This window comes from Dasypus novemcinctus, chromosome 12 (genome assembly GCF_030445035.2).
Source record: "Dasypus novemcinctus isolate mDasNov1 chromosome 12, mDasNov1.1.hap2, whole genome shotgun sequence".
In the NCBI taxonomy this organism is placed as follows: Eukaryota; Metazoa; Chordata; class Mammalia; order Cingulata; family Dasypodidae; genus Dasypus; species Dasypus novemcinctus.
Window position 1 is genome coordinate 53,710,820 of NC_080684.1, and position 26,144 is coordinate 53,736,963.

Genomic DNA, 26,144 nt, shown 5'->3' on the forward strand with positions numbered 1-26,144 from the left:
AGATCAAATGAATTTACTGGATCTAAATAAACTTGGATTTCTTTGTTCCATTAAGACCCCTGTAGCGGTTTCCTTTTTCGGCGTTTGGACAGATACCAAAACATAGACCTAAGCTTCCAGACGCCTATATTCCGAGGAATACTAGAAAACCACCACGGCCGGTTTATTGCAGCACCTCGGCTGAGTCACTACGGTGAATAGGCCGGTTCCGCCTGCCTCTGGAGACGCCCTTTAAATGCTCACGTGAGCGAGGCGACGTCCCTGGGCCTCTGAGTGACCAGCTGCGGCGCATGCGCGCAGTCGGCGAGCCCGACAGCGCGCCGGGGCACGGACTTGGCGGCGCTTTGCGGCTTCTTGTGAGCTCCAGGGATCTCGTTCCTGACAGGCTGGACTTGAACTTGGGGCGACGCTGCCTGCATTTGGGCCCAGACCGCGCTCTACCCTGAGGAGCGCGCCGTCTAGACTTGTCTCGGTTCGGGCCCCACACCCTGCGTTTGCTGCTGTGGACCCACCCCGCTAGTGTGTGGGAAGACTCGGGAGGCGTGATTCGGGGCCAGGCGCTGGCTGGCGGCTGGGGGCGGAGCTGTGCGGCCCTGGCCCGGCGGATTGGCTCCTCCGCTATCGCTTCTACCTTCCTGGCCTCGCAGTTCAGGTGTGAAATGCCCGACAGCCTGGCGTCTGCCCTGGAAACTCTCAGAGGATGTGCTTTGCTCTTCCAGTGAAGAGTTAACATCGCCCTTAGGACTTTGAGCTCTTCACCAGCAGCAGTTTCCTGAAATAGTTAGGGTTTATATTATTATTTTTTCTCCTCGGTGGAACATGTTGATGTCTATGACTGCCTCTAAGCGATTGTTAGGTTGACCAGTTAAATGACTTTTTTCTCAGAAAGGCTGTATATTTTCTCCTCCAGGTGATCATATCCTTGCTTTCCATGACAGAACTTGACGACAATATATGTAAACGATATGTAAAGATGATTACTAATATAGTTATATTGAGCCTGATCATTTTCATTTCTTTAGCTTTCTGGATTGTGTCTATGACTGCAAGTACCTATTACGGTAAGTATGAATGTTCTAAGTTGTTTTACTTTAGTCTAATTGGTGGAATTTTAAATCGCACCATTGCAAACTCAAAAACTCATGTCCTCTGATTGGTTATGAATGGTTGTGTTTTCTTAACTTCCACAGACTGAATGTAATTTACTAACATGAAAGCATAAATAGTACCTTAAACATTTCAAAGCCTTTAATAAATGCTTGTTGTGACGATACTAGTTATACCTCCTTCAAATGTCTGTACATTTTATTTCGTTATTACATGTAATCTTGGTATAAGGATAAATGAGGTGACAAGTAGTTTTGTAAGGCGATTACAGTGATGCTTTTAATTTTGAACGAGAATATTAGTAATGATAATTTTTCAGTTTCATGTGTCATATAAAAATAATGAAAATAAAATAAGGTATAATGTTTGGTGTTAAATATTTGGAAATTTGGAGGATTTGTCTGCAATCTGGTCATTTCAAAAGAGCAGATTCTTTTTAAAGCCTGAAGCTACTCTGCATAATTATGAGGTACTTTGGGCGCAGATCTTTAGTTTTGGTGTTGCCTCAAAGCATAAACATGTTTTTACAGGAACTCCCTTGTTGGGAAAAAGTGAAAAGGAGCAAGAGAGAGTGAACTTTTATCAATGGTTGTATCTTAAGTGATGGCCATTTCAAACTTAAGTCAATTCGTAAAGAGATATGTGAATGATCACATGTTTATTTTCCAAGGGTACAGAAGCTTTCAGGGCTGTTCCTTCATAGTGATTCATAGCAGGAAATTGGGGGCGATGGGAGGGAGAGACAGCAAAAGATTCTGGTTAATGCCAGAGTTAACTATGAGGAACTAAAAAGAACAAACCTCCTCTAGGCCAGGCACAATGCTAATGAGTAAAGCTGTCCATGTCTTTCAGTATTAAACACACAGAAATAGTTTTTACTTCCAGAAATATGATTTTACCTGTTTTGAGTTAAACACTTGCCCCTCTTTGTCTTTCATTTCCCCATTTTTGGTAGAAATATTTTGATAGAAATTTGGGCACAAGCAATAGTTGACTTTTTTGTTTACTTTAGTGTTTAGGAGTCTGAGGGGAGTGGTGCAGACTTTTAAGCTGGAAAGCCGTGGCACATCCAAAGGAGGCAGCCTTTCTTCACATTCAGGCAGTTCTGCTCTGTGAGGAGAATTGCAGTATTTGAAACAGAAGCCAACAATCTGGATTTTTATGAGATCTTCTAATCTTTAAAACTTGACTCATTGTTTGAAAACACTATGCTAGCCAAACAACATCTATGAGCTTGATGTAACCTTTGGAAAATATCAATTGCTAATCATTTAATCTGGTGTGTAGTTTGTGAGAATGTCACTTAAAAAATATCTCTTGAAAGTGAGAGGAAGATCCTTGTTAAGAAAGGAGTCTGTCCTGTGTATTTCTTGAAGTCTACTATGTGCCTCCTTTAAAAAAAAATGTGCACCTAGAGATTCATTTAAAATCTCCTGTTATGTTTAATATGCAAAGAAATACCCATTACAAATAACTATAGATGATTTTCAAAACTTTGACAGGACCTGTTGGTAGGATTGCCCCTTTGAAAGTATACAGGGCTCAGTATAAACTTTATCTCAGTTTCTTAAATTAATTATGAGAGTATTTTAATTAAGAGTGCAATTATCAAAGCTTAATGCCAAGACTAACCTGTGCAGGTGCCACACAATTTGTGCTGTTCCTTTATAATTTTTCAGGTAATTTGCACCCCATTTCTCCTTGGCGTTGGCTGTTTTCTGTTGTTGTTCCTGTGTTGATCGTCTCAAATGGCTTTAAAAAGAAGAGTCTAGATCACAGTGGGGCTTTGGGAGGTATGTTTTTATGTGGAATGTTTAAACTAGCTATATACTAAGTGCTTGTTTATATGGTTTAGACTCATGTTTTCTAAATTATGAATATATGAGGCAACAAATTGTAATGTTTTATATATATATTTTTTAAAGATTTATTTAATTTATTTATTTCTTCCTAGTCCCTCATCATTTGCACTTCCTATATGTTTGTTGTGTGCTCATCTTCCTTTTTCAGGAGGCAGCAGGAACCAAACCCAGGACCTCCCATGTGGGAGGGAGGCACCTTTTCGCTTGAGCCACCTCTGCTTTGCTGTGTCTCTCAGTATGTTTCCTTCCCATGTCTCTTGTTGTGTCATCTTGTGTTAACTCGCCACACTAGCCCATCACGTCAGCTCACCATCTGGCTCGTCCTCTCTAGTAGGCACTGGGAACGGAACCTGGGACCTCCCGTGTCATGGTAGGCAGGAGCCCAATTCCTTGAGCCACATCCACTTCCCTGTTATATTTTAGACCATGATAAAATTATGCATCACTCAGTACTACTCTTCTATCAAAATTGCATACATTTTTATTATATGCAAACAAATTTAACTTTGTGATTGATTTCAATTAAATTAATAGGGTAAACTTTTGAGGACCTTGACTATTATTCTTCTTTAGCTGGATTAATTGATCTCCTGCTCGCAGAAACTCTTCCCTCCTACGTATAAAATAGAGAAGCAGTTGGAAAGAGTAACTCTTGGAAATTGCACTTAGTAATCTCAGGCTGAACAGTCCAAACTGAGTGTTCAAACACTAATTCTTAAGAATTGACTAGGGCATAGGACATTTCTTCATTTGTTTGACAAATATTTATTGAGTTTTTACTATGTGCCACTGTTCTAGGAGTTGGAGATGTAGCTGTTAACAAGAAGGACAAGGTTTTGGTTCTCATGGAACTTTCTTTAGATCAGAGAGGTAATAAATAAAATATAAAATGATAAAATGTTTCAGATAATGATGAATTTTGTGAGAAAATTCAAAGATAATAAAGTTTATATGGTTGAGCAATAGAGAGCATTGTATAGATGGAGTCAAGGCTAACCCCTCTCTTTAAGGAAGGGTTTGAATTGGCACATGAAGAAGGCAGCAGTGAAAAGATCTGAGAGAAGCATGTTCCAGGCTACAGAACAACAGGGCAAAGGCCCTAGTATATACAAGCCTGACTTGTTCAGGGGTGAGAATACATATTTGACTAAAAATAGTGAGAAAGAAGTTGGAAAGGAGAAAGAAGTTGGAAAGGGTCAGATCATCTACATTGGGGCTTATAGACCACAGTAAGGATTTTATTCCAAACTGGGTAGGATTCTTCCCTGCTCCAAACCAGAGGAGTGACAGATCTAATTTGACATTGGAACTTTCGTATTCTATTAGTTTTACAAGCATCAGGACATGAAGGATTCCCTCCAAGTACTTACTGCAGGATGAGCATTATTTACAACCGGCGGGTCCTGAAGCCACCTTCCCAACCTTTGAAATGCTGTGAATCTGTAGCCCCTAATGTATACTAAGCACATTCTGACCGTCTTCATTTGTGTACAGTAGGTGCTCCTCATAAAGTTTTATAAAATAGAGTAGGCCTTTTTGGAGACAAGATAGCATGATGGGTAAAAGAAAAGTTCTAGATTCAGGTAGAATGAATTTGAAACATAGTTATAGCATGGGAGGGTTACTTAACTTCTCTATGCTTGAGTTTCTCCTCAGAGAATATCTATCCTAGAGGAGGATATACCATGAAGTTAATGAAGCTTAAACTTCAGGCCACTTCACTTGCAGTGGTACCTTCCAAGGCCCTGGAAAGGACCCTAGCATTGCTTTCATGATCATAAGGTTTTTAAAATATGTAAAAGTAGAAGATACTTTGTACTCTTTTTCTTAAAGAGCTCTCTTTCCCTCAAATTGCAGAAGCATTAGACACCACAAAACCCTGGCTCTACATCTGATTTCATCTTTAGTGTTGTAATGAGAACTAAAATTACTATAAAGTTCTTAACTCAGTGCCTAGAAACATAGATAACAATGTTGGGTGCTTATTATCCAGCCTTCTTCAAAATTATGCTAATTCTCTCCATAATTGAGAAGCATTGCTCAAGCTCTTTTGAGAGATTCTTCCCTTCTGTGGGATAACTGAGAATTACAATTAACTGGACACATTGACTTTTTTCTATGACTTTTGTCTCACCATATAATGATTAGTTTTTAGGAATGGTTACATTTTATTGAATAAATACTTAAGCACTTAATTTAAACAATCTCTACTTAAATATAAAAACATAGAGTAATGCTTTGCTTAAAATGTTTTTTCTCAGGTAACTGTGACTTAGTGTTTATCCTTCCTGATCTCTTATAGTAAGAAAGGTCAGGACTTTCTTGGAATTCTTTCTTCCTCTGGTTTCCATGCTGTTTCTTTCCTGCTACCATTTTCTTTGTTGCCTTCTATCCCCTGGGCTTTGACTCCTTTTCTTACCTATCATGATTTAGGATTAGAAGAAATATATTTGAACCTTAGAACTGTCACCTTTTATCTGTGAGCTTCAGCAAGTTGCCTAATTACTCAGAGTCCCAGTTTATTCATCTCATATGAAAAAGGTCCAATAGTAATACTTTATGGACTTATAAGGTATGGGAAAATGCTTTGAAAAAAATATATGTAAATGTGCACTGTTGGTGATATATTACCTACTCAGGAGATTTTTCTGTGTAAATGACTGTTAAATTGGCATTGTCACAAACGTTCATTCCTTACTCTATTTCTCTGCTCATATTACTCTCCTCCCTGAGATAACCTCCTTCTTACTTCATTATATGGTAAAATTACGATTTGAGGATCTGTAATGGGATGGTACTCTCCAGGTACTTTTGATTATCTGGGTAAATACAGGCTGCCATACCTGACAAACCCCCAAATCAAAGTGACTTAACACCATAAATCTGGTATAGGTTAGACAACTCAGAAGAGTTCTCCTCCATGTGGTAACTCAGGCATGATGGCCACTTTCATCTTGTACTGGTCCCCTCTCAAAACGTGGAGTCTACAGTTGTTACTGAAGAGGAAAGGGAATAGAGGATGCACACCAGCTCTTAGTCATAGTTAGTTACCTTGGTCAGAAGTGACACACATTCCTTCTGCTCACAGTCCATTGGCCAGAACTACCTACATGGTCCCAACCTCATGTCAAGGAAGCTAGAAAACATAGGGGAACATGAATTTTCTCTGCCATAGACCCTGACATTTTATCCCTTTCAAATGTTATAGCAACCATATAAGACAAGGGTCTGCATCTCCATTTTTACAGATAAGAAAAGTGAGGCTTAGTGGAGTAATTAACTTGTCCAAGATTGAGAAGGAAAGGAACTAGGGTTCAATTCTGCTTCCTTGCCTTTGATGAATTTTCCATTATATCACATTGCTTACTTACTCTTTAAAAGGATTCTGTTAATTCTTTCCCTTTTAGACAAGCCTACATTGCTTGCTTGCTTTCTCTTCCCTCCCAAATCCTGTAGCACTTAATTCCTGCATCACTCATTTATCACTTGATGTATGCTGACCTACATTATGTATCTTTAATAGTAATATCTTGTCTCCCCTCTACACTGCAGAATTCTTGAAGACAGGCACCTTATCTGTCCCTGCCTCCCAGCATTGCATGTGTCTTACATGTATTAGAGAATCAGTAAATGATACTATTAATGATACTATGAAATTAACAAACTAGACCAAACCACTGTGTGGAGTTGTGTCCCTTATTACATATCTTTTTCTAGAAATTGAAAGCAAGGCATGGTGAGGGTGGGTATCACTAGCAAAGGTCTGTTGGTTGAGTACCAGGAGATCTCAGAGAGCAACATTTGCCTTGGTAAGATTGTTAAGATCCAGGGTCTGATTTGACCCAACATCTGGAAATTAGATCTTCTCAGTATCTTGTAGTTGGTGAGAACTCAGGACTCCCAGCCCACTCTGACTGACTTAAAAAGATTGAAAGATGTATTTATACCAGAAGGCCAACTTAGAATGAGATTTAGAATGAAAAATATACCTGTCAGGAACCTGGTTGTTGGGTCAGTGCCATCCATGGTGGCTCTCCCCATATGCAAAAATCAATGAGCAGCCAAATTAAAAGGTTGCTTGGAGAAAGGGGAAGTTGTCGGCTTAGAATGTTCAATAGCATCAAGCTTTGATAACCTGGTTTTCATACCCACAACAGAGATATACATTCAGGGATCTGCTTGAAAGGTCTTCCTCTACCTTAGAAAGGGTCATTGTTTATCCAGAGCCTCTGTTTTCTGCGTTTCCACTATCAACCTTCTGATTTATATTTATACTAACATTTATATATACATACACATATACAGTATACATATACACACATACATATATGTGATTTAGATATATTTATTTTGTTTGGCAACTGTAAAATCCTGCTATCCTCAGAGCAGTATTTTTTTCTTTCCGTGAACATGAATCTGCTTGGTTTTGTTATATGTTAATTGTATAGGTAACTCTGAGAAGGCACTTTTTTCATTGCTTCAAGTTTGTGGGTTTCACCTCACCAGGAACATCTGAAACCACCCACACATGCTCAAAATGGCTTCTACAATTCCCACAGCATCACCTTGTTGACCCAGCAAATTTCCTCTCATCCATTAAACTAAGTTGGAAATTACCTCCAATGAATCCTTTTCAGACCATTTTCTCTTTAGGTAATGCTAGTACTTTCCCTCTCTACTTTGCTCCTTTAGTGCCTTATATAGGATTCTGCTGCATGTTTTTACCGCATTGTCCTGAGACAATTAACTCATTCTGTGAGGTCAGTATTTCTCTGAACCAAAACTAGATAAAGATATCACAAGAAAAGAAAAGCCATAGACCAATCCCTCTTATACTGTAGATGCAAAAATTCTCAACAAAATACCAGCAAACCAAATTCCCATTTGGAAACTTAATACAAAGCTACAGTAATCAAGGCAGTATAGTATTGGCATGATGATAGACAAACTGATCCATGGAATAGATTTAAGAGTCCAGGAATAAACCCTCAAATTTTGGCCAATTTTTGAAAGAATACCAAGAGAAGTCAATGCTGAAAGAAGTCATTTCAACAAATGATGTTGGGACAACTGGATATCCATATGCAAAAGAATTAAGTTGGACTCCTACCTTATGCTACATACAAAAATTAACTCAAAATGGATCTAATTCATAAATGTAAGTGTTAAAACTATAAAACTCTTAGAAGAAAACATAGGCATAAACCTTCATAGCCTTGGTTTAGGCAGTGGTTTTATAGATAGGACACACAAAAAAGCAACAACAAAAATAGATAAATTGGACTTCATCAAAATTAAAAACTTTTGTGCTTCAAAGGATACCATCATGAAAGAAAGAAACAACCCAAAGAATGGGGAAAAGTATTTGCAAATCATGTATTTGAAAGGGAGTTGTATTTAGAATATATAAAGAACTCTTTCAACTTAAGATAATCCCGTTTAAAAATGGACAAAGGATCTGAATAGATATTTCTCCAGAGAAGACCTACAAATAGTCAATAAGCACATGAAAAGATGCTCAACATCATTAGTCATTAGCTGAATGCAGATCCAAACCTCAATGAAATACCACTTTATATAAACAAGGATGAGCTAAAAAAAAAAAAGCGTTGACAAGAATATGGAGAAATTGGAACCCTTATGGTGCAGCTACTTTGGAGAATTAATCTGGTAGTTTCTCAAAATGTTAGAGACTGAAAGATTAGTTGTTGTCTGGGGCCAGGGTGGAGGGGGAAAGGGGCTGGTGAAGCTTAGGGGGAAACGAGGAGTGAGTGCTAATGGGTACAGGGTTTCTTTTTTACCTGATGAAAATGTTCTAAAATTGATTGTGGTGATGGATGTACAACACTGTGAATATACTCAAAACGACTGAATTGTACACTTTAAATGGCTGAATTGCATGGTATGTGATTTATATTTCAATAAAGCTGTTAAAATAAGCAGTAAGGAGCTACAAGGTTCTTGAGTGAAGAACAACTTGATATTCTTTGTGATCTATTAACTTTAATTAAAAAAAAAAAACAACTTGATAAAGTGCCTGTTTTAAGAAAGATCTCTTTGGTGGCAGTAGGCAAAGTGAATTGGGAAGTGAGGACCTGAGGCAGGGAGATTAGTTAGAACACTGCTGCAGTTGTATAGATTATGGGTTACATAGGCTTGGACTCTGTGTGTGCCAGTAGGCATTGAGGAGAAAAGCTGAATTTGAGAGAAATTTCTGAAAAAGAAATGGTAAAGTGTGAACGATAAAGAAGAGAGATGGAAACTGAGAATGGCTTTTAGGTGTGATGACCAGATAACTGCAACCGTCTGCCAGGCGCAATAGGTTCTGTCCTAGGTTGATACTTTGGTGTGAGTGATACTGGGCATTTGTGGAGAGGAGCAGGTAGTGAGTGCAGAAAGGCAGGATGAAATCAAATGACGCTTTGCCCTCGTCACCTTCCACACTTCCCTTCAATCCCTTGGCTCCAACCACACTGGTCCCTTGTGGAATTTTTATTTATTTTTAATGTGTTAGCTACACTCCCACCTTGGAACATTTGTATTTGCTATTCCCACTGCCTGGAATTCCCTTTCCCAGATATCTGAATGGGTTGCTCCCTCATCTCCTTTGGATTTTTACTAAAATATCACTTTTATAGGAAGGCCTTACCCTTACCACCTAACTAAAATTGCAGCCCACCACCACCACCCACACTTCCCTGCATTATTTTTCTCTTTAGCATTTATCACTATCTTATACCAGCAATTCACAAAATTTTTCATTTCAAGATCCCTTATACTCTTAAAAATTATTAAGGATCCCAAATAGCATTTGTTTTTGTGGTTTATATCTATAATTATAAATATTTCACCTTTTAGACATTAAAACAGACATGTTTAAAATACAAGAGTGTACAAGCACACAGTCCAGTCACGGTCAGGGCTCTAAGAAATTTCCATTGTACACTTGTGAGAGAATAAGACTTAAAAAGGGAAAAACAAACAAAAAACTTAGTATTGTCATGAAAATAGTTTTGATCTTAGACCAATCTTTGATAACTGCTGCTACACACCTTACCTTGCAAACACTTTTATTTTGTCTATTGTTTGTCTTCTTCACTACAGTGTAAACTCCAAGAGGCTAGGGATTTTGTCTGCTTTGTTTGCTGCCTTTTTCCCAACTCCTGTACAGCCTGGCACATAGAGGTGTTCAAATATTTGCATGGATGAATAATTAAATAAGTATACTTAAATCCCATACTTAGGAATTTACACATTTTTTGCAGATAAAATGAGCCTTTTCTAACTCGATCTTCTGCCATATATTTTCTTCTATCATTTCCTTTTCCACATTTTCACCACACCAGTCACACAAAACAGAAACCCCACTCTTTCTGACTTCCCTTTGCTTTTTAGGATAAAGATGAACTCCTTAGAAGAGGCCCAAGGGGTTCCTTGATTTTACCTTATCCCATCTTTCTACCCTCCTATCCCCCACAAATCTCTACAAACCTCACACTCTAACCCTGCCAGGCCCTTCCATAGAATACACCTGTGTCTTCCCAATTTCATGACTTGAATCATTCTAATTTTTTCAGACTGAAATGTCCTTTCTTCTCTATTTATTGAAATCTTATTTAATCTTCATGGCCTCCTAATTCCTATGGGTAAGAATAAATCATCCCTTCCCAATCACATGTTCCATAGTTCAAGAACCAAGATGTCTGCTGCTGTCATATCATTTGTTTAATTTCTCCTTATTTTAAAGCTCTTCATGCCTCCTCAACTGTATAATAACCTTCCTGAAGATAGATACTGCTTTTCTTCATTTCTGTATTCCCTACAGTGCTTGATACTGCTCTGTGGGTAACAGTGAAAGAATTAATCAGAAAAGTCTACATAACTGAGCTCAAGATTTTTTTTAAACCTGTGGAAAATTTCATCCATTTACTGAAGAAGAGAGAAGAGTGCATTGAACTTCTGTGTGCCCATTACCCCGTTTTAACAAGTATCATCAACTCGTCAATCCTACTTTATCATTTTCTCTCCACTCCTCCTCCTTCACCCACCCCCGGAGTGTTTTTGCCAAATTGGAAAGTGAAAGCAGGAAATCCTTAAAGGTGGCTAAGGAGATCAGTGGTAAAATGTTTGATGTGCCTCATGACATGCATGTATAGTGGATGGAGTAGCAGTGGTGTGTCCCAAAGTGGGCATCATGGGAATGGGGTCCAGCTCTGTTTCAGCTCCTTTGGGTGTTAACAGCCACACAATAACTGGGTAGGAAATATCTCAGTATGCTAAACTTTACCCTGTCTTCCCAAAAGCTTACCCCAGTACAGTAATAATTATGCTTCCTAAGGTGCTGGAGAGGTCTGAAGGTGAGATACACTTTTTCCTGTCTTTGGTTTTTAATCTGCTGCTGCTCAGGAAAGCTTTTAAATCTCCTTTTTCTCTTCTGAACAATTGTGTGCCCACTGTGTGCGGGGCATGGGCTAAAAGCTGAAAAGAGGCATGATAAAAGGCAGTATAGCATAGTGCCAAGAGTGTGGACTCTGGAGTCACCTTGCCTATTTTTGAATCCAAACTTTTATCACTTACTAGTTAGGGTACCATGGGCAAGTTACATAACCTTCCTCGCCTGTGTAATGGGGATAATAATAGTATCTGCCTCATAGGTTGTCACGAGGAGTAAAGTGCTTTGAACGGTACCTGGTATATTATAAGTGTTCAGCTATATAGTACCTTCAGCTGGTGTTAGATATTTGGATTTTAATTCTGATTATTATCTGCATTATTGGAGAAGTATATAAAGGTTCAAAGGATAATGATACAGTTGGGGAGGGCGAGGCAGGGGGGAGCAATGCAAGTTGCAGAAAATTGAAATGAACCCTCCTAAAGTAAGATTAAATGAAATATTCCCACTTAGAAAGATTATGCCATTCTGTGCTTTTTAGTACTTAATGCAGCATTCAGGTTGAACAGGATTGAGACTGGATAAGGTAATTACATTGCCAACAGCCCTACTGATGACTGATGATGCTTCAGTTTGATGGAGTTTATCAAATGTAGTAGATGGAAATATGTTAACTTCCTTTTCAGTAGTAACTGATAGTTCTAAGGTCAAGACACAAAAAATATGTATTTTTCTAAAAAGATCTTTAAGTACTATAATAACTTCACTGGATCTGTCTAAGCATAAAGGATACCTACTGGATTACAAACTACTTAAGGACAGAGAGTGTATCTTATGCTTCTGTGAATAGTGCTAGATACATAATAGGTGTTTAGGAAATATACTTATATTGATTTTTTTTTTTTTTACATACCAGGACCAGGGAGTGAACCTGGGACCTCGTATGTGGGAAGCCAGCGCTCAACCACTGAGCCACATCGGCTTCCCTAGGTTGGTTTTTTCATTTGTTTTGCTTGTTGTTTGTTTTTGTTTTTTTCAGGAGGCACTGGAAACCAAACCTGGGACCTCCCATGTGGTAAGCAGAAGCTCAACTGCGTGAGCCACATCTGCTCCCCTATATTGAAAGGTGTCATTTCATTTGGCGTTTTATTTTGTTTTTTTTTAGAATAAGAAAATATTGCTGATCCAAGTATAGCATAGTAACATGGTGGTTGGGAATGTGACTGCAAGTCACTTAGACTCTCAGTGTTGTTAATTTTCCTATCTGTAGAATTAGAGAGAGTGATAGTATCTGTAGCATTGGGTTATTGTGAGAATTCATCCATGTAAAATGCTTAGCATGGTGCCTGGCACACATAATTAGTATTCGATAAATGATAGTTATTATTGATTTCTTTCCACTATTCATTAGTCATAAGGAATTTTACTAAGGTTTGCCACATCATACCTTTAACATGCTTAGAATTGAGAAGAGTTACAGAACTGTGGTAATAGGGATTATGGAGTTAATGCTTAAAATGTACAGAGTTTCTGTAGGGGATGTTGGAAAAGTTTTAGTATTGGATGGTGGTGATGAAAAGTTACAGAACTTTCTCAGGATCTGAGTATTTAGAGTCCTCCTTGACACAGGACAGCATACCGCAGTGATGATAGAAAGGGGAGAGGGATGAGGCACTGCTTAAGGGGGACACTGAAGTGGAGGGCACTGATCTGAAAAGAAAGTATTCCAAAAATAAGGAGAGAATCACAGGAAGGAACGTGAGAAATAGTGCTTGTAAATGAAAAAGCAATGCACAGATGATTTGCTTCAAGGGTGTGTTTGTTTGTTAAAATTGTTTCTTTGACTATTTGTGAACATTTTGTCATCAAGCCTTGACTTGGCAGATTTAAATTTAATTTCATTTTCCAATGCTGTTAGGTTTAGTGACATCACTTTTTTATTCATTTAACAAATATTTAGTGAGGGTCCCCTGTGTGTTAGGCACTGTTCTGGGTACTTAAGATTTAACAGTGAACAGAATAGATAAAAATCTCTCCCTTGTAGAGCTTACAGTTCTAGTCAGGGAGACAGATGTTCAAAAAAAATGGCTTCCAGGCATCTAATACTCAGAAAGAAATGCTGTAAGGGTATTGGAACAGCAAGATGTGATGTAGCCAGCTGGTCAGCTGGTAGTGCTCTGTGTGGTCTCAGAAGGGGACTTCCCCTCTGTGTGGTTACCATGGCTCAACTCTGGTGTTGTCTTTTCTGAGGTAGAAACTTCACTCTGTGAGAACCTAGAGTTGATCAGAGCTAAGAAAACTGACTAACATTGCTCATTGTCATAAGGGACAAAATATGAGCCAGAGTGCCATTTTACTAATCCAGTAAAATTTCAGAACTACTAGACAGAGCAGGATAGAAACATCACCCGTTAGGCATGTCCTATTCTTGTCGTCAGGCCACTCGAGAAGGCAGATTATAATTAGAAGGTTGCTTTGGTATAAGTACAGAATTTGAGAAACAGTAATACAAGTCCACAGGTCTTGGACAGCACTTGACAAGTCATTTTTTCCTCTTGGCAGATTCTATATGAAACAAGAGATTGGATTTGAGTTTATTAAATTACTATGAAATTTCAATCTTGTCTTTCCCTTTGCTGCCTCCAAGAGCCTAAATCCAGGTCATCTAGGTTGGAATTTTGGGTGTAACTCTACTCTCACAATTAGATACATTTGTAGACAGTGTTGTTATACTTCTGGGATGATTAATTGCTTCTCTTAGGTATGGAATTTAAAAGGTAGCCATAATCCTTGAGTCTTCAAGTTCTTTGGGAGCACCCTGTTGTCATGCCCACAAGCCCCTTATCAATGATAGGTAGAGAGTCACTGAAGGTGGAATAGGCATAAACAGCAGACAGCAGTTACTAATCTAAAAGAGTTCAAACATAGCTGTGTGTTGCCAAATATTCCAAGATATTTTTAGACTATATGAGAGAAACCATTTCTTCAAAGCATGTTGATATCAATTTATTTGCTTATTATGAACTTCGTCAGCAACATGAACACTGATCACTTCATGTGGTATTTTAAGGTGGTTGAAATAGAAAACAATGTAGGTGCCTTTTGTAACATTTGAGTGTAGGTTGTTGTTTTAGGGGCATCCTGCTTTGGGTTAATTGATAGACTGTGGTAAGTTCTGTGCCTCTTTGCTGATTAGTAAATGTGGAGGGAACACTGGAGTTGGATAGTCAGTATTGCAATCATCATAGTAAAGATTTGATCAGACAAGTCATAAATAAATGTGAGGGAAGCAGACTTGGCCCAGTGGTTAGAGCATCCATCTACCACTTGGGAGGTTCACGGTTCAAACCCTGGGCCTCCTTGACCCATTTGCAGCTGGCCCACATGCAGTGCTGATGTGCGCAAGGAATGCCATGCCACGCAGGGTGTGAAATTTAGGGGGAAATTTTGATGAAGGGCAGGATATTTACATGGCCTTAAAGTGCTTCCAGCAGGTTGCTTCTTATTCTGAAGGAATATACAGTAATTAAATAGTGGAGAAATCAAACAGTGCATTGACTGAGTGATGAGATTTAATACAATATTAAAATAGTTTTCACAATATTATTTGTCAAAAAGAGGATGGGCATCAGGTGCCTCCAGATATGATACCCTGAGGGGACTCAACATCACTTAAGTAGTATACAAGACAGAAAATCCTAACCTGAATCTAATCATGATGAAATTTCAGATGACCCAAGAGCTGATTTTTCAAAAACTGTGATTGTATTTTTCAGAAATGACAATGTCAGAAAAGAAAAAGGAAGACTTATTGAAATGGTTCATGCTAAAAGAGACAGAGACATGACAACTACCCTAGACTGTATTCTGTAAGGGAGGGGGAAATGCTATAAAGGACCTTATTCAGATCATTGAAAAAATTGTAGTACAGAAGTAGGTAAAAGTATATCAATTGAAAATTTACTGAAATTATAAACAATACTATGATTATGTAAGAGTGTGTACCTGTTCTTAGGACATGTACACTGGAGTGAAGAACCATGATGTATATAACATACCCTCAAATGGTTCAGAAAAATTATATTTTACATGTATATATATATTTAGAAAATATGCAAAAATGGAGCAAAAAGGGTAAAATGATAATAGCAGGTGAATCTGGGTAAAAGATGTATGGGTGTTCTTTCTACTGTTCTTATTCCTGCAGCTTTTCTGTACACTTGAAATTATTTCAAAATAAAAATTTAAAAATTTTTTTAAAAAATTAAGTTAACTTGGTAAGCATAGGGTCAGAATAAAGAGTTAATGGCCAGAGACATTAAAATTCTGTTCAATAAGATACAGATAAAACTACGCATAAAGAAAATAATTAAAAATAGGAAAAAACACAAATAGAAACAAAAACAAAAAAAAATTCTGTTCACAATAATTTTGTACCTGATGAGTAATCCAAATAAGGAATTGACTGGTTAAGCTACCTTTACCACTAGATCATGCTGAAGACAAAACGACAAATTTGGACTCCCAGTTTGTAGCTGCTATTCAGATTACTTCCACCTGTTAGCACGGTCTTTCTTCAAACTAAGTGTGATCCTTAAGTTCCTATGTCAGTGTGGCTAGGTTTTGGTGTTTGGCTGTTTGGTCAAGCAGGCACTGACTGATTGTTACTGTGAGGATATTTCATGGGTTCAAATCATCAATAAGTTGACTACATCTATGACTGATTATATCTACAATCAACTGAGGAGATTGCTGTCAACAATGAGAGAAGTCTGATCCAATCAGTTGAAGACCTTAGAAGGAGAAGTGATGATTTCAGCAGCCAGAAGGGAGTACTTCCATCTCTACTTCAGCCAGCCAGCTTCTGTTGGGGACTTAACCGAAAACCTTGATCACAGTTCCCAGTTTGCAGCTTGCCCGATGGAATTTGGACTTGCTCAACCCCACAGTCACATGAGCCAATTCTTATAAAAAAATACCAACTCATAATATTCACACACATATATATATATATATATATCACCTCCTGTCATTTTGGTTTCCCTAGGGAACCCTGAATTACTGTGCACTGAGTATAGGGCTAAAGGAATTCTTAGGGACAGTCACATCCAGGTCCAACTTCCTGGGTCACCTTGATTGAATTTTGTGTGCTTTCAGTAGTCAAACACTTATCTCTTTTCTTTTGTGTCATTTTTATAGATGATTAATTTCACTCATTATATTCTGATTCTAATTCATTTTTTTAAAGACTATTTCTCCCCTCCCCCTCATTGTGCTCGCTGTCTGCTCTTTGTTCGTTGTGTGCTCTCTGTGTCTGCTTGTCTTCTTTTTTTAAGGAGGCACCAGGAACCCAACACAGGACCTCCCATGTGGGAGGGAGGTGCTGATTGCTTGAGCCACATCTGCTCCCTGCTTGTTGTGTCTCTCATTGTGTCTCTTTGTTGCATCTCTTTGTCGTGTCATCTTGTTGCATCAGCTCGCAGTGCCAACCTGTTGCGTCAACTTGCCATGCCCGCCCATCGTGTCAGCTTGCTGTCTTGCTCATCTTTAGGAGGCACCAGAAACCGAACCCAGGGCCTCCCATGTGGTAGGCAGGGACCCAACTTCTTGACCCATATCCACTTCCCTAAATCATTTTTGAAGGATTTCATTCTTTAGTGATAGGGATGAGGGTACTTTGCTACCTCTGCCACTTAACTTCTCACAGTACATATTTCAAATTTTGTAACAAAAGGTCTTTATGGGTTGACAAAGCCCATTCCAACATATTTTTGTACTTTCCCTATACAGTTACCTAGAGAATAGTTTGTGACTTCTTAAGTAACACTCATGAAGTGTATTATTTAAGTCTCCAGCATTTTCAATAGATTTAGCAGTTGAATTTAATTGCATCTTTCCACATTGCTGTGATATCAAAAAAAGAACATTTTTCCTTTCCTTTTTTTTTGGTTCCCCCTTTGTCTCATGAAATTTAAGCATTCCTCTTTGTTTTATTGATTGAACTGCAGGTTTTATAAGTCTTCCTTGAAAATGGGCACTTATGAGAAAATCAAGGAAATTCCCTTCTTCTTTGTTTGCCCGTACAAAATCTAAAGAGACAAAGAGAAAACTATAAAATTGCATTCATAGAAAATAGTTCACTTTTAATTCCACATGAAAGAATATAAAATAATCCAGTATTATTTTCATGGATTATATGCGGAAAAACCTAGCCAAGAAAAACTGTCTTTATCCCCTTACATAGTTTGTGAGGCTCAAAAAGAGAGCATGTGAAGGATCTTTGAAGAGTGTAAAAGCATATCCTTTTTTGAATTTCTTAAAAAGCCCCAGGCTAGCAGGTGGGTATATGTAAAAAAATAGCAATTTAAAAACTATAATCTCACTTCCCCAGAGAGAACAACAGTTAATTTGGAAATTCTTTAGATTGGACATCTATCCAAACACTGTATCTAATACTGTTTCATATAAATGAGATCACTACTATTCATACAGTTCTGCAATTTGATTATAAAAAGATTGCCTGAAATAATATATTCATATAGTATTTGGAAGAAGAACAATATGGTACAAATACATGTCTCAATCAAAATGGCATTCAGTTTACTGCTCAAAAATGTCTTGGTAAAAATAAAAGGGTACTAGAAATACATGGTTCAGGTTGTATTGTAAAAATAACTGAAAAAACAAATTCCAGTATTTTTTTTTAATATCATTGGTATATGGACTAAGTATAATTCTATGTATGTATGTATTTCTTCCAGGACTAGTGGTTGGATTTATCCTAACCATTGCAAATTTCAGCTTTTTTACCTCTCTGCTGATATTTTTTGTTTCTTCTTCAAAACTCACTAAATGGAAGGGAGAAACAAAGAAGCGTCTAGATGCAGAATATAAAGAAGGTAAAATAAATTATATTTGGCATTACTTAAAATAGTAAACTTTGTTTCATTCTCAGGTATCATAAGCTTTTAATCAGAACATGTCATTTAGACTGTTGAATCATAAATTTTATATGAGGATTACTTTAAATAGTAGCCTAATTTAGTTTTTCTTATTTCAGCACAATTGGAAGTAACAGCAGAATTTTAGAAACTCTGAAGTCTGTCTTTATTTTTCAATATTTATTAGTAACAGTTTATAATGTGGGCAAAGGTGCCAAAACACTTTTAGTCTTCTGTTTTGCTTTTGTTTTAATCATTTTTCTTTTCTTAAAATTTAAAACTTAAGTCTCATCTGTTCCCTTTTTTTAGGAGGTACTAGGGATTGAGCCCTGGACCTTGTACCTGGGAAGCAAGTGCTCGATCCTTCAGCTACACCCACTCCCCTAAAACTTAAGTTCCTATAACTGAATGATTTTCCTTCTGAGGAGAAAACATTTATTGTCCTTTTTGTCTGCTTGCTTGTTTCCAGGTGGGCAGAGGAATTGGGTTCAGGTGTTCTGTAATGGAGCTGTACCTACAGAACTAGCCCTGCTGTACATGATAGAAAATGGCCCTGGGGAAATCCCAATAGATTTTTCCAAGCAGTACACTGCTTCCTGGATGTGTTTGTCTCTCTTGGCTGCGTTGGCCTGTTCTGCTGGAGACACATGGGCTTCAGAAGTTGGCACTGTTCTAAGTAAAAGCCCGCCAAGGCTGATAACAACCTGGGAGAGAGTTCCAGTCGGTGAGTCCTGATTTAAGTTTCTCAAAAGAACAAAAACAAATTTAAAAACCTCTTGATTTATTGTATATTTTATTTAGGAGCCTTCTAAGAACTTTACTTAGTCTCCTTAACTGGAAAATTGCTAAAGCCTGTTAAGTTGGTAATAATGTTTGCAGGGTATGTTAGCAAATCATAGATAAATGTTTACAGAAACATAGTGATTGAGCCATAAACATACCAAGGGGGAAGGGAAAGGAAGGGAACAGTAGAGTGCTTTTTGAGAGCCTGTTATGTCCTTAGTGCTTTAATATATTTCAATTCCCCGTTATCATCATCTACTACTACTGCTGCTGCTACTTCTCCTCCTCCTCTACCTTTTTCTTCTTCTTCATCATAACAGCTAACATATTTTGAACAACTACTATGTGCAAAATACTGTTGTAACTGCTTTTCATGGATTAACATTTAATACTTATAATAATCATAGGAATTGGTTCTTTTATTATTTCTGTCCTACAAACAAAAAAACCAAGGCACAGAAAAGTTAGATAACTTACTCAGTCACACAACTTGCAGACCAGAGACAAAGATTGAAACCCAGGCAGCCTGTCCATTGAACCATTCCACTTCACTGTTTAGATTGTCAAGAGTCACTGAGGGAAAAAGAACTGTTTTCTAGTAGGCCATGGCCTTTGGATTGCAATTTTTCTTTAAATGAGTCTTGATTAGATAGGTACCAACATTTTTTGCTTTCCTTGACTTTAGGTATTTGTTGTTTGTTAACCAGAATGATTTTGTGCGTTTCTCTTCTTTAGGGACCAATGGAGGGGTTACGTTAGTGGGCCTTGCCTCCAGTCTCCTTGGTGGTACCGTTGTGGGCTTCGCATACTTCCTCACACAGTTGGTTTTTGTGAATGATTTAGACATTTCTGCTCCCCAGTGGCCAATTATTGCATTTGGAGGTCTGGCTGGATTATTAGGATCAATTCTGGATTCATATTTAGGAGCAACAATGCAGTTTACAGGTAAGAACATTACCTTTTTATTGCAACTTCCTGATGTATTTTTTAAAATGGGTAAGGGGAGCAGATGTAGCTCTGGTTGAGCACCTGCCTCCCACATACAAGGTCCCGGTTTCAATCTCCAGTACCTCCTTAAAGGGTGGGGAGGGGAGGAGAAATATAGAAGAGGGAAAAAAAAAAAAAAGATGTGTCAATGTAAACAAACCCAAACATACAAGAAGTTGAGATACCGGGAATAATAGGACAGTCTCTAATACAATTTTTTTTTTTGAAGGTACTAGAGATTAAACCTAGGACCTCGTACATGGGAAACAGATGCTCAACCCCTTGAGCTACATCTGCTCCCTCTAATACAATTTTGATATTCTTACTCACTTCTATTAAGTTAATTGAAAGAGAATTAGTCTCATGGAGCAATGAGTAAAAGCTGCAGGAGAGGATACAATGGTGTAGGGAAGAGATGCTTCTACTTATGAACCTTCACCAAATCCCAGAGAAACAGGACATTTAGGATCAAATGTCTCTTCCATATGTTTTCTAAATCCATTTAAGAAATACTTATTGTTTTCACCTGATAAAAATGGCCAACTTTTCTACTGTGATATCATCATGCTTGCCCCCCTGCCCCACCCAAGGTATGTGATACAGTCCATTTTCCTCAGAATTGTCTGTGCTTTGCTTCTGAAGCCTCCTATCTTGTCACTCTACTGACTTATTTTGTTAGGTGAATATTTGCTCCACGTTCATTAAACATGTTTTCTCCTTTGTTTAACATCCTGATGAGCCTTGGAGTCTGGAGAAAGTTTCCCTGAGTACAGTCCTCCCAGTGTTCTCAGTGCCCCCAAGATGATCTGCTTGTCCATCCCCTTCCCTCTGCAGCAGAATGTTTGTTCTCAGTTTGATTAGCCACATCCAGATGCTGAGGAGAAGAAATCTGATTTTAATTCACACTAAAGGGCCAATAATTCTATATACACATAAACAGTATACATGCTTTTTAAAGAGCCTAGCTTTTTTTCTAAGTTGGACTCTAGTTAAGTTTCTGATCATGTTGAAATGAGTTGAAAAAATGTGGATGTCCTTTGTGCCAACACAAGCTGAGCCCTTTGTATCCAGTGCTGGAATGACAGGCATGATCCCCACTCTTGGGAGCCTTGCAGGCTGGTCTAGTAGGAGAACCACTGGGAAGGCAGGGCCAGCCTGCCGGTGTCATGCCATCTCTGCTTTTCATGCTCTCCCTTCTACTTTTGAAGCAAGGTGTTGAGAGAGCAGTATTGAGGTACTGTGAAGCCCATTTATTCAAAGAGGTTATTTGTAATTAAGGGTTCCATATATCTCACCATATAAATTATTTGAGTCATTTTTCAAGTGGCTGAGACTTTAATAGATGATCTCCTTTGCAGGATAAAAGCTAATATGTTCTTTTTTTTTTTTTTCCTTAAGTCACTTGGATTTTCCAACTCACTTGCTTCCTTTCCACTCCAGGTTTTGATGAAAGCACTGGCATGGTGATCAACAGTCCAACGAATGAAGCAAAGTACATAGCAGGGAAACCCATTCTTGATAACAATGCAGTGAATCTATTTTCCTCTGTCCTTATTGCCCTCTTGCTTCCAACAGCTGCTTGTGGTTTTTGGCCAAGGGAGTGAGTCTTATTTCATTTCCATAGGTTGAAACTGTGGTGAGTTCCCCAAAATTTGCAATTCTAAGTTTTATCATAAGAACAATTTTAATCACATAAGCAGAAATGCCAGCTCCTCCCATATTCCATTGTGATGTAATTCCACTATTCTCTTTTCATCATCTCCTTTATATCAGCTAACATCTTCCTAATGAAAGAGAAGAATGCATTGAACTTACACATATTTTTTTTTCTGCTAGAGGGAGCTTCTTGAGCAATGAAGCAATATTGTTTGCATCCTGGAACTGAAAATGTCTACATGGTAGATAAAAGCTTTGTTTTATTTCTTTTACCAATGTAGGTACTAAAAGTGATGAAAACTGAAAATAGTTTTCAGTTGTGGCAGAGAAATACCACTGTACCACCTTCCCAAATGATGTGTCTATTTTCAGTAGCTTAAATTGATGTGTGTGGTGAAAGCCTAAATAAGTGTAGTACCTTGGACTTTTCCCGTTACTTTGCCATTCGTAATTGTGAAAAGTATTGAATTTGGTTCCTAGTGAGCTGTGTTGCCTACTCCATACTTGTCCTACCTTCCTCAGGATTAGAGATGATAAAGTAAATGTCTTCTTCATATGACCGTTGGGATATGTGAAAAAAAAAATTTTTTTTAAGTAAAAGCAAAAAAGATTTATCTTCTAAAAAGATCTGCATCTTACTGTATATTTCAGTTGCTGTCTGAGCACAAACTATCTAGAATTTAATATTTTAATTATTTTCTTGAAGTATGTATAGGAATCTGATATCCAGAACAGTTAAAGAGTCACTAGAAAATTATCATAATTATTTTTTATTTGCTATCCTAAATATTGTTTTAAGATGCTGTGATTTCCTATTGTATACCTTCTAAATTGTGTTCTCCTTTAAATTGTAGCCTCTACTAAAGTGAATTTACTTTTCAATTTTATTTTTCACCATGATTTACTGTATGCTAGAGAAGTTTTGATGTGTGGATTATTTTACTAAAGATATTTTAATGAGTTCACCATGTGATTTCTAAGTCTTTCTCTTCCTACCTCTTTCCCATTCTTAAAATGAGGAATGATTCCATGAATAAACCACTATCAGACTGGGTAAACCTTCGAATTTGATATTGATCATATCAGAGTGTTAATTTAGGATTCACTCAGTTCAGGAAGAAGAAAAAAAAATGACACCTTTAATCCTTAAGCCAAGCAACTTTGATTTTCAACTTTAGCTGTACTGGACTCACCCAAGCATCTTTTCGAAAAAATCATTTTGTCTAGACCTTACCCCCAGAGTTTCTGATTTACTTGGTCTGGGGTACAGCCTGGTACTGGGACTTTGTAAAGCTTTGTCTGTACATTAGAATCACCACATTAAAGTCACCTAGGGAGCTTTTTAAAGTAGTGTTGCCAAGGCCTCTCTCTAGAGCAGCTAAATCAGAATGTCTGAGCACAAGGCCCATGCATGGGTATTTTAAGAATCTCTCGGAGATTCTGATGTTTATAAGTGGCTGGAGAACCACTAAATAAGAAAATCCTAAAGCTCTACACTTACAAGAAACTTCAGAGAAGTGGGACTTGTGGTTTTTAGGCAGACAACTATCAGTAGTTGCACAGTACACTATCTATGGAGTCTGCTGTTAGTTACACAATGTCTTATAGCAACATCACTAGCCAAGTCATTCCTGTGGCACCTTTCTTGTGCAGCCATGTTTACTCCTGCAACTGTTCTAACATGTCTTTTCTCTTTTCCTGGGCATTTATCCTCATGACATACTATGGAACAGAAATATTATATTTATTGATACCATCTTTGGATTTGGTAAAATCATCATATAATTAACAATTGGGGGAACACTGCTTGACAATCCTATATTTGAAAACTTAGGGCTAGTTGTGTTTTGGAATAAAAAGTTTGCAGATTTTAGAAAAGTAATAGGTTACATATGACATGCTTAAAATTTCCAAAAGGGTCTGGAGAAGCACTGCATTTTCAAACATATCATTTTTGTGATGAATGAATGAATAACTCCATAAAATCTAATAACTAAGTACTTACAATGAGTCTCAGGTCAGGTTTGGCCAACAAATAAGTCTGCCATCAAACTTATGAAGAAACTTTCTGTTTTCAGAGCTTTTTGGATATGAGAATTACAGATAAGAAATTGTGGGTTTTCTTTTTCTTTTTTTAAATTCTGGATGTATTTTATTGTGACATCTTTTGTAATTGGGTATTTAACTAGTGCAGCCTTTTTGCTAAGTGAGTACCTTCTGTAAAAAACACTTTTTGTAGAAAAAGATCTATGACACAGTGTAATAAAACAATATGCACTGCCTGCCTGGGCAGCCTGAAGGGGTACTGTGTCTTATCATGTTACACTTAAAGGAGAGCAAGATGTATGTGGCACAAGGCACCTCCTGAAGGAGACCTGAAGACTTTAAGGACTGGCATGTTGAAAGAACCTCAAACTGAGCACCAAAGGAACAGTCATCTGAATCAGCAGATCATTTCATTCTTAACTTTTCTCATTTCTTGGGTTAACCATGCCTCACCTGAGATGCATATATCTCTCTTTTGTTTCTAGCTGCTAAATATGTAGGATGCTGGCTGCAGAAATGCCAACCTCACTCCAACTAGTAGGCCTAGTAGAATAATCATATGAGGTGAGGTATTATAAACTCTGCCACTTACCTGCAAATATGAACAGCTGATGCCTCTTCTGCACTGAGTATCCTGCAGCCTCATTACAGTTCCAGATACCATCACACTGAGAATGAACTGTACTAGCATCCTAAAAATGCTGTCAAATCTCAGGTGAATTATATGTGCTTTGAAAGTGAAAACATGGCAGTGGACTTAGCTGAGTGGTTAGGGCGTCCGTCTACCACATGGGAGGTCCACGGTTCAAACCCCTGGCCTCCTTGACCTGTGTGCAGCTGGCCCATGCACAGTGCTCACGCGCGCAAGGAGTGCCTTGCCACGAAGGGGTGTCCCCTGCGTAGGGGAGCCCCACGCGCAAGGAGTGCGCCCCGTAAGGAGAGCCGCCCAGTGCGAAAGAAAGTGCAGCCTGCCCAGGAATGGTGCCGCACACATGGAGAGCTGACACAACAAGATGACGCAACGATGCTGACAACAACAGAAGTGGACAAAGAAGACGCAGCGAATAGACACAGAAAACAGACAACCGGGGTTGGGGGCAGGGAAGGGGAGAGAAATAAATAAATAAATCTTTTAAAAAAAAAGTGAAAACACAATTATGCAGCATAATTATTTAATCTCCTTGTGGAGTATCTGTTTCTATAACTCCAAGTGGTCCTGAAGATTGTTACAATACATAAATATTCAATATGTAGTTATTGAATTAAATTTGAGTCTATCATTGTTTCTTTCAAGAATCACTCAAAATTGATCATCAGGAACATATTTTTGGAGGTAAATAAAAAATGAAAAACCAGTTTGACTACCTGAATTTCTGAGTATTATGATGAACCCAGCATTTCTCAATCATATGGTGAAATATTAATGGTTTTGGAACTGAGTTAGGAAATTTTTATAGGAGGAGTAAGGGAGAGGCTATGTTGATGGGGCAAGGTTTCAAATATTCTTTCCCCTGCCAAGACTAAACATTAATTACTCTTCCATTTATTATAACCAGCCCCATAAAAATTTATAAGTGGGACTTATATTTGGATTTTTTCTTAATGTTTAATTTAATATTCAGTAATTTATTCTTCTCTCAAAAAATTAAAACATTAGAGAAAAAGCTAAAATATCCTTTTGCCCTAGCTCATCCTAACCTCCCCAAGATAACCACTGCTATAAATATGGGCAATGTTTACATAATATATGGTTTGCGTATGTTATCTGGTATGATTACAAATGATCCTTATATTTGTTGAAATAATTTTAAGGGAAGTGGACTTGGCCCAGTGGATAGGGTGTCTGCCTATCACGTGGGAGGTCCGTGGTTCAAACCCCGGGCCTCCTTGACCCATGTGGAGCTGGCCCACGCGCAGTGCTGATGTGCACAAGGAGTGCTGTGCTACGCAGGGGTGTCCCCTGCATAGGGGAGCCCCATGTACAAGGAGTGCGCCCTGTAAGGAGAGCCACCCAGTGCGAAAGAAAGTGCAGCCTGCCAGGAATGGCGCCACACACACGGAGAGCTGACACAGCAAGATGACGCAACAAAAAGAAACACAGCTTCCTCGTGCCGCTGATGAGGATAGAAGCAGACACAGAAGAACACTCAGCGAATAGACACAGAGCAGATGGGGAGGGGAATAAATAAATCTTAAAATAAAAATGTTAAGTTTGAGGTATGTGAATTATGTCTATTGTCAATAAACTTGTCATTTGAAAAATACATATACAAAAAATTTAAATTACTTTTCTAATAAGTCTACTCAGGTGTTTCTTTTACAAAAAAAATGCTCAAACAAAATCTCTGGGAATACCCGTCTTTCTGATCT

At 38.1% G+C, this 26,144-nt stretch overlaps 1 protein-coding gene across 4 annotated transcripts; it reads left to right on the forward strand.

Moving 5' to 3' along the window:
- The first annotated feature begins 288 nt into the window (after nt 1-288).
- On the forward strand, nt 289-25,129 carry TMEM19 (transmembrane protein 19). 4 transcript variants are annotated; one of them, XM_004462018.5, is made up of 7 exons: nt 289-652; nt 1,023-1,061; nt 2,787-2,900; nt 18,123-18,260; nt 18,772-19,026; nt 19,821-20,030; nt 21,513-25,129. In XM_004462018.5, exons 2-7 carry the CDS (start codon nt 1,040-1,042, stop codon nt 21,674-21,676), a joined length of 903 nt encoding a protein of 300 aa, XP_004462075.1. In that variant the 5' UTR covers nt 289-652; nt 1,023-1,039; the 3' UTR covers nt 21,677-25,129. The 4 variants fall into 4 exon arrangements, with proteins under 4 accessions (XP_004462075.1, XP_004462074.1, XP_071075055.1 ...); XM_004462017.5 differs by having other exon boundaries at nt 297-910; XM_071218954.1 differs by having other exon boundaries at nt 330-780.
- The last annotated feature ends 1,015 nt before the right edge of the window (nt 25,130-26,144 follow it).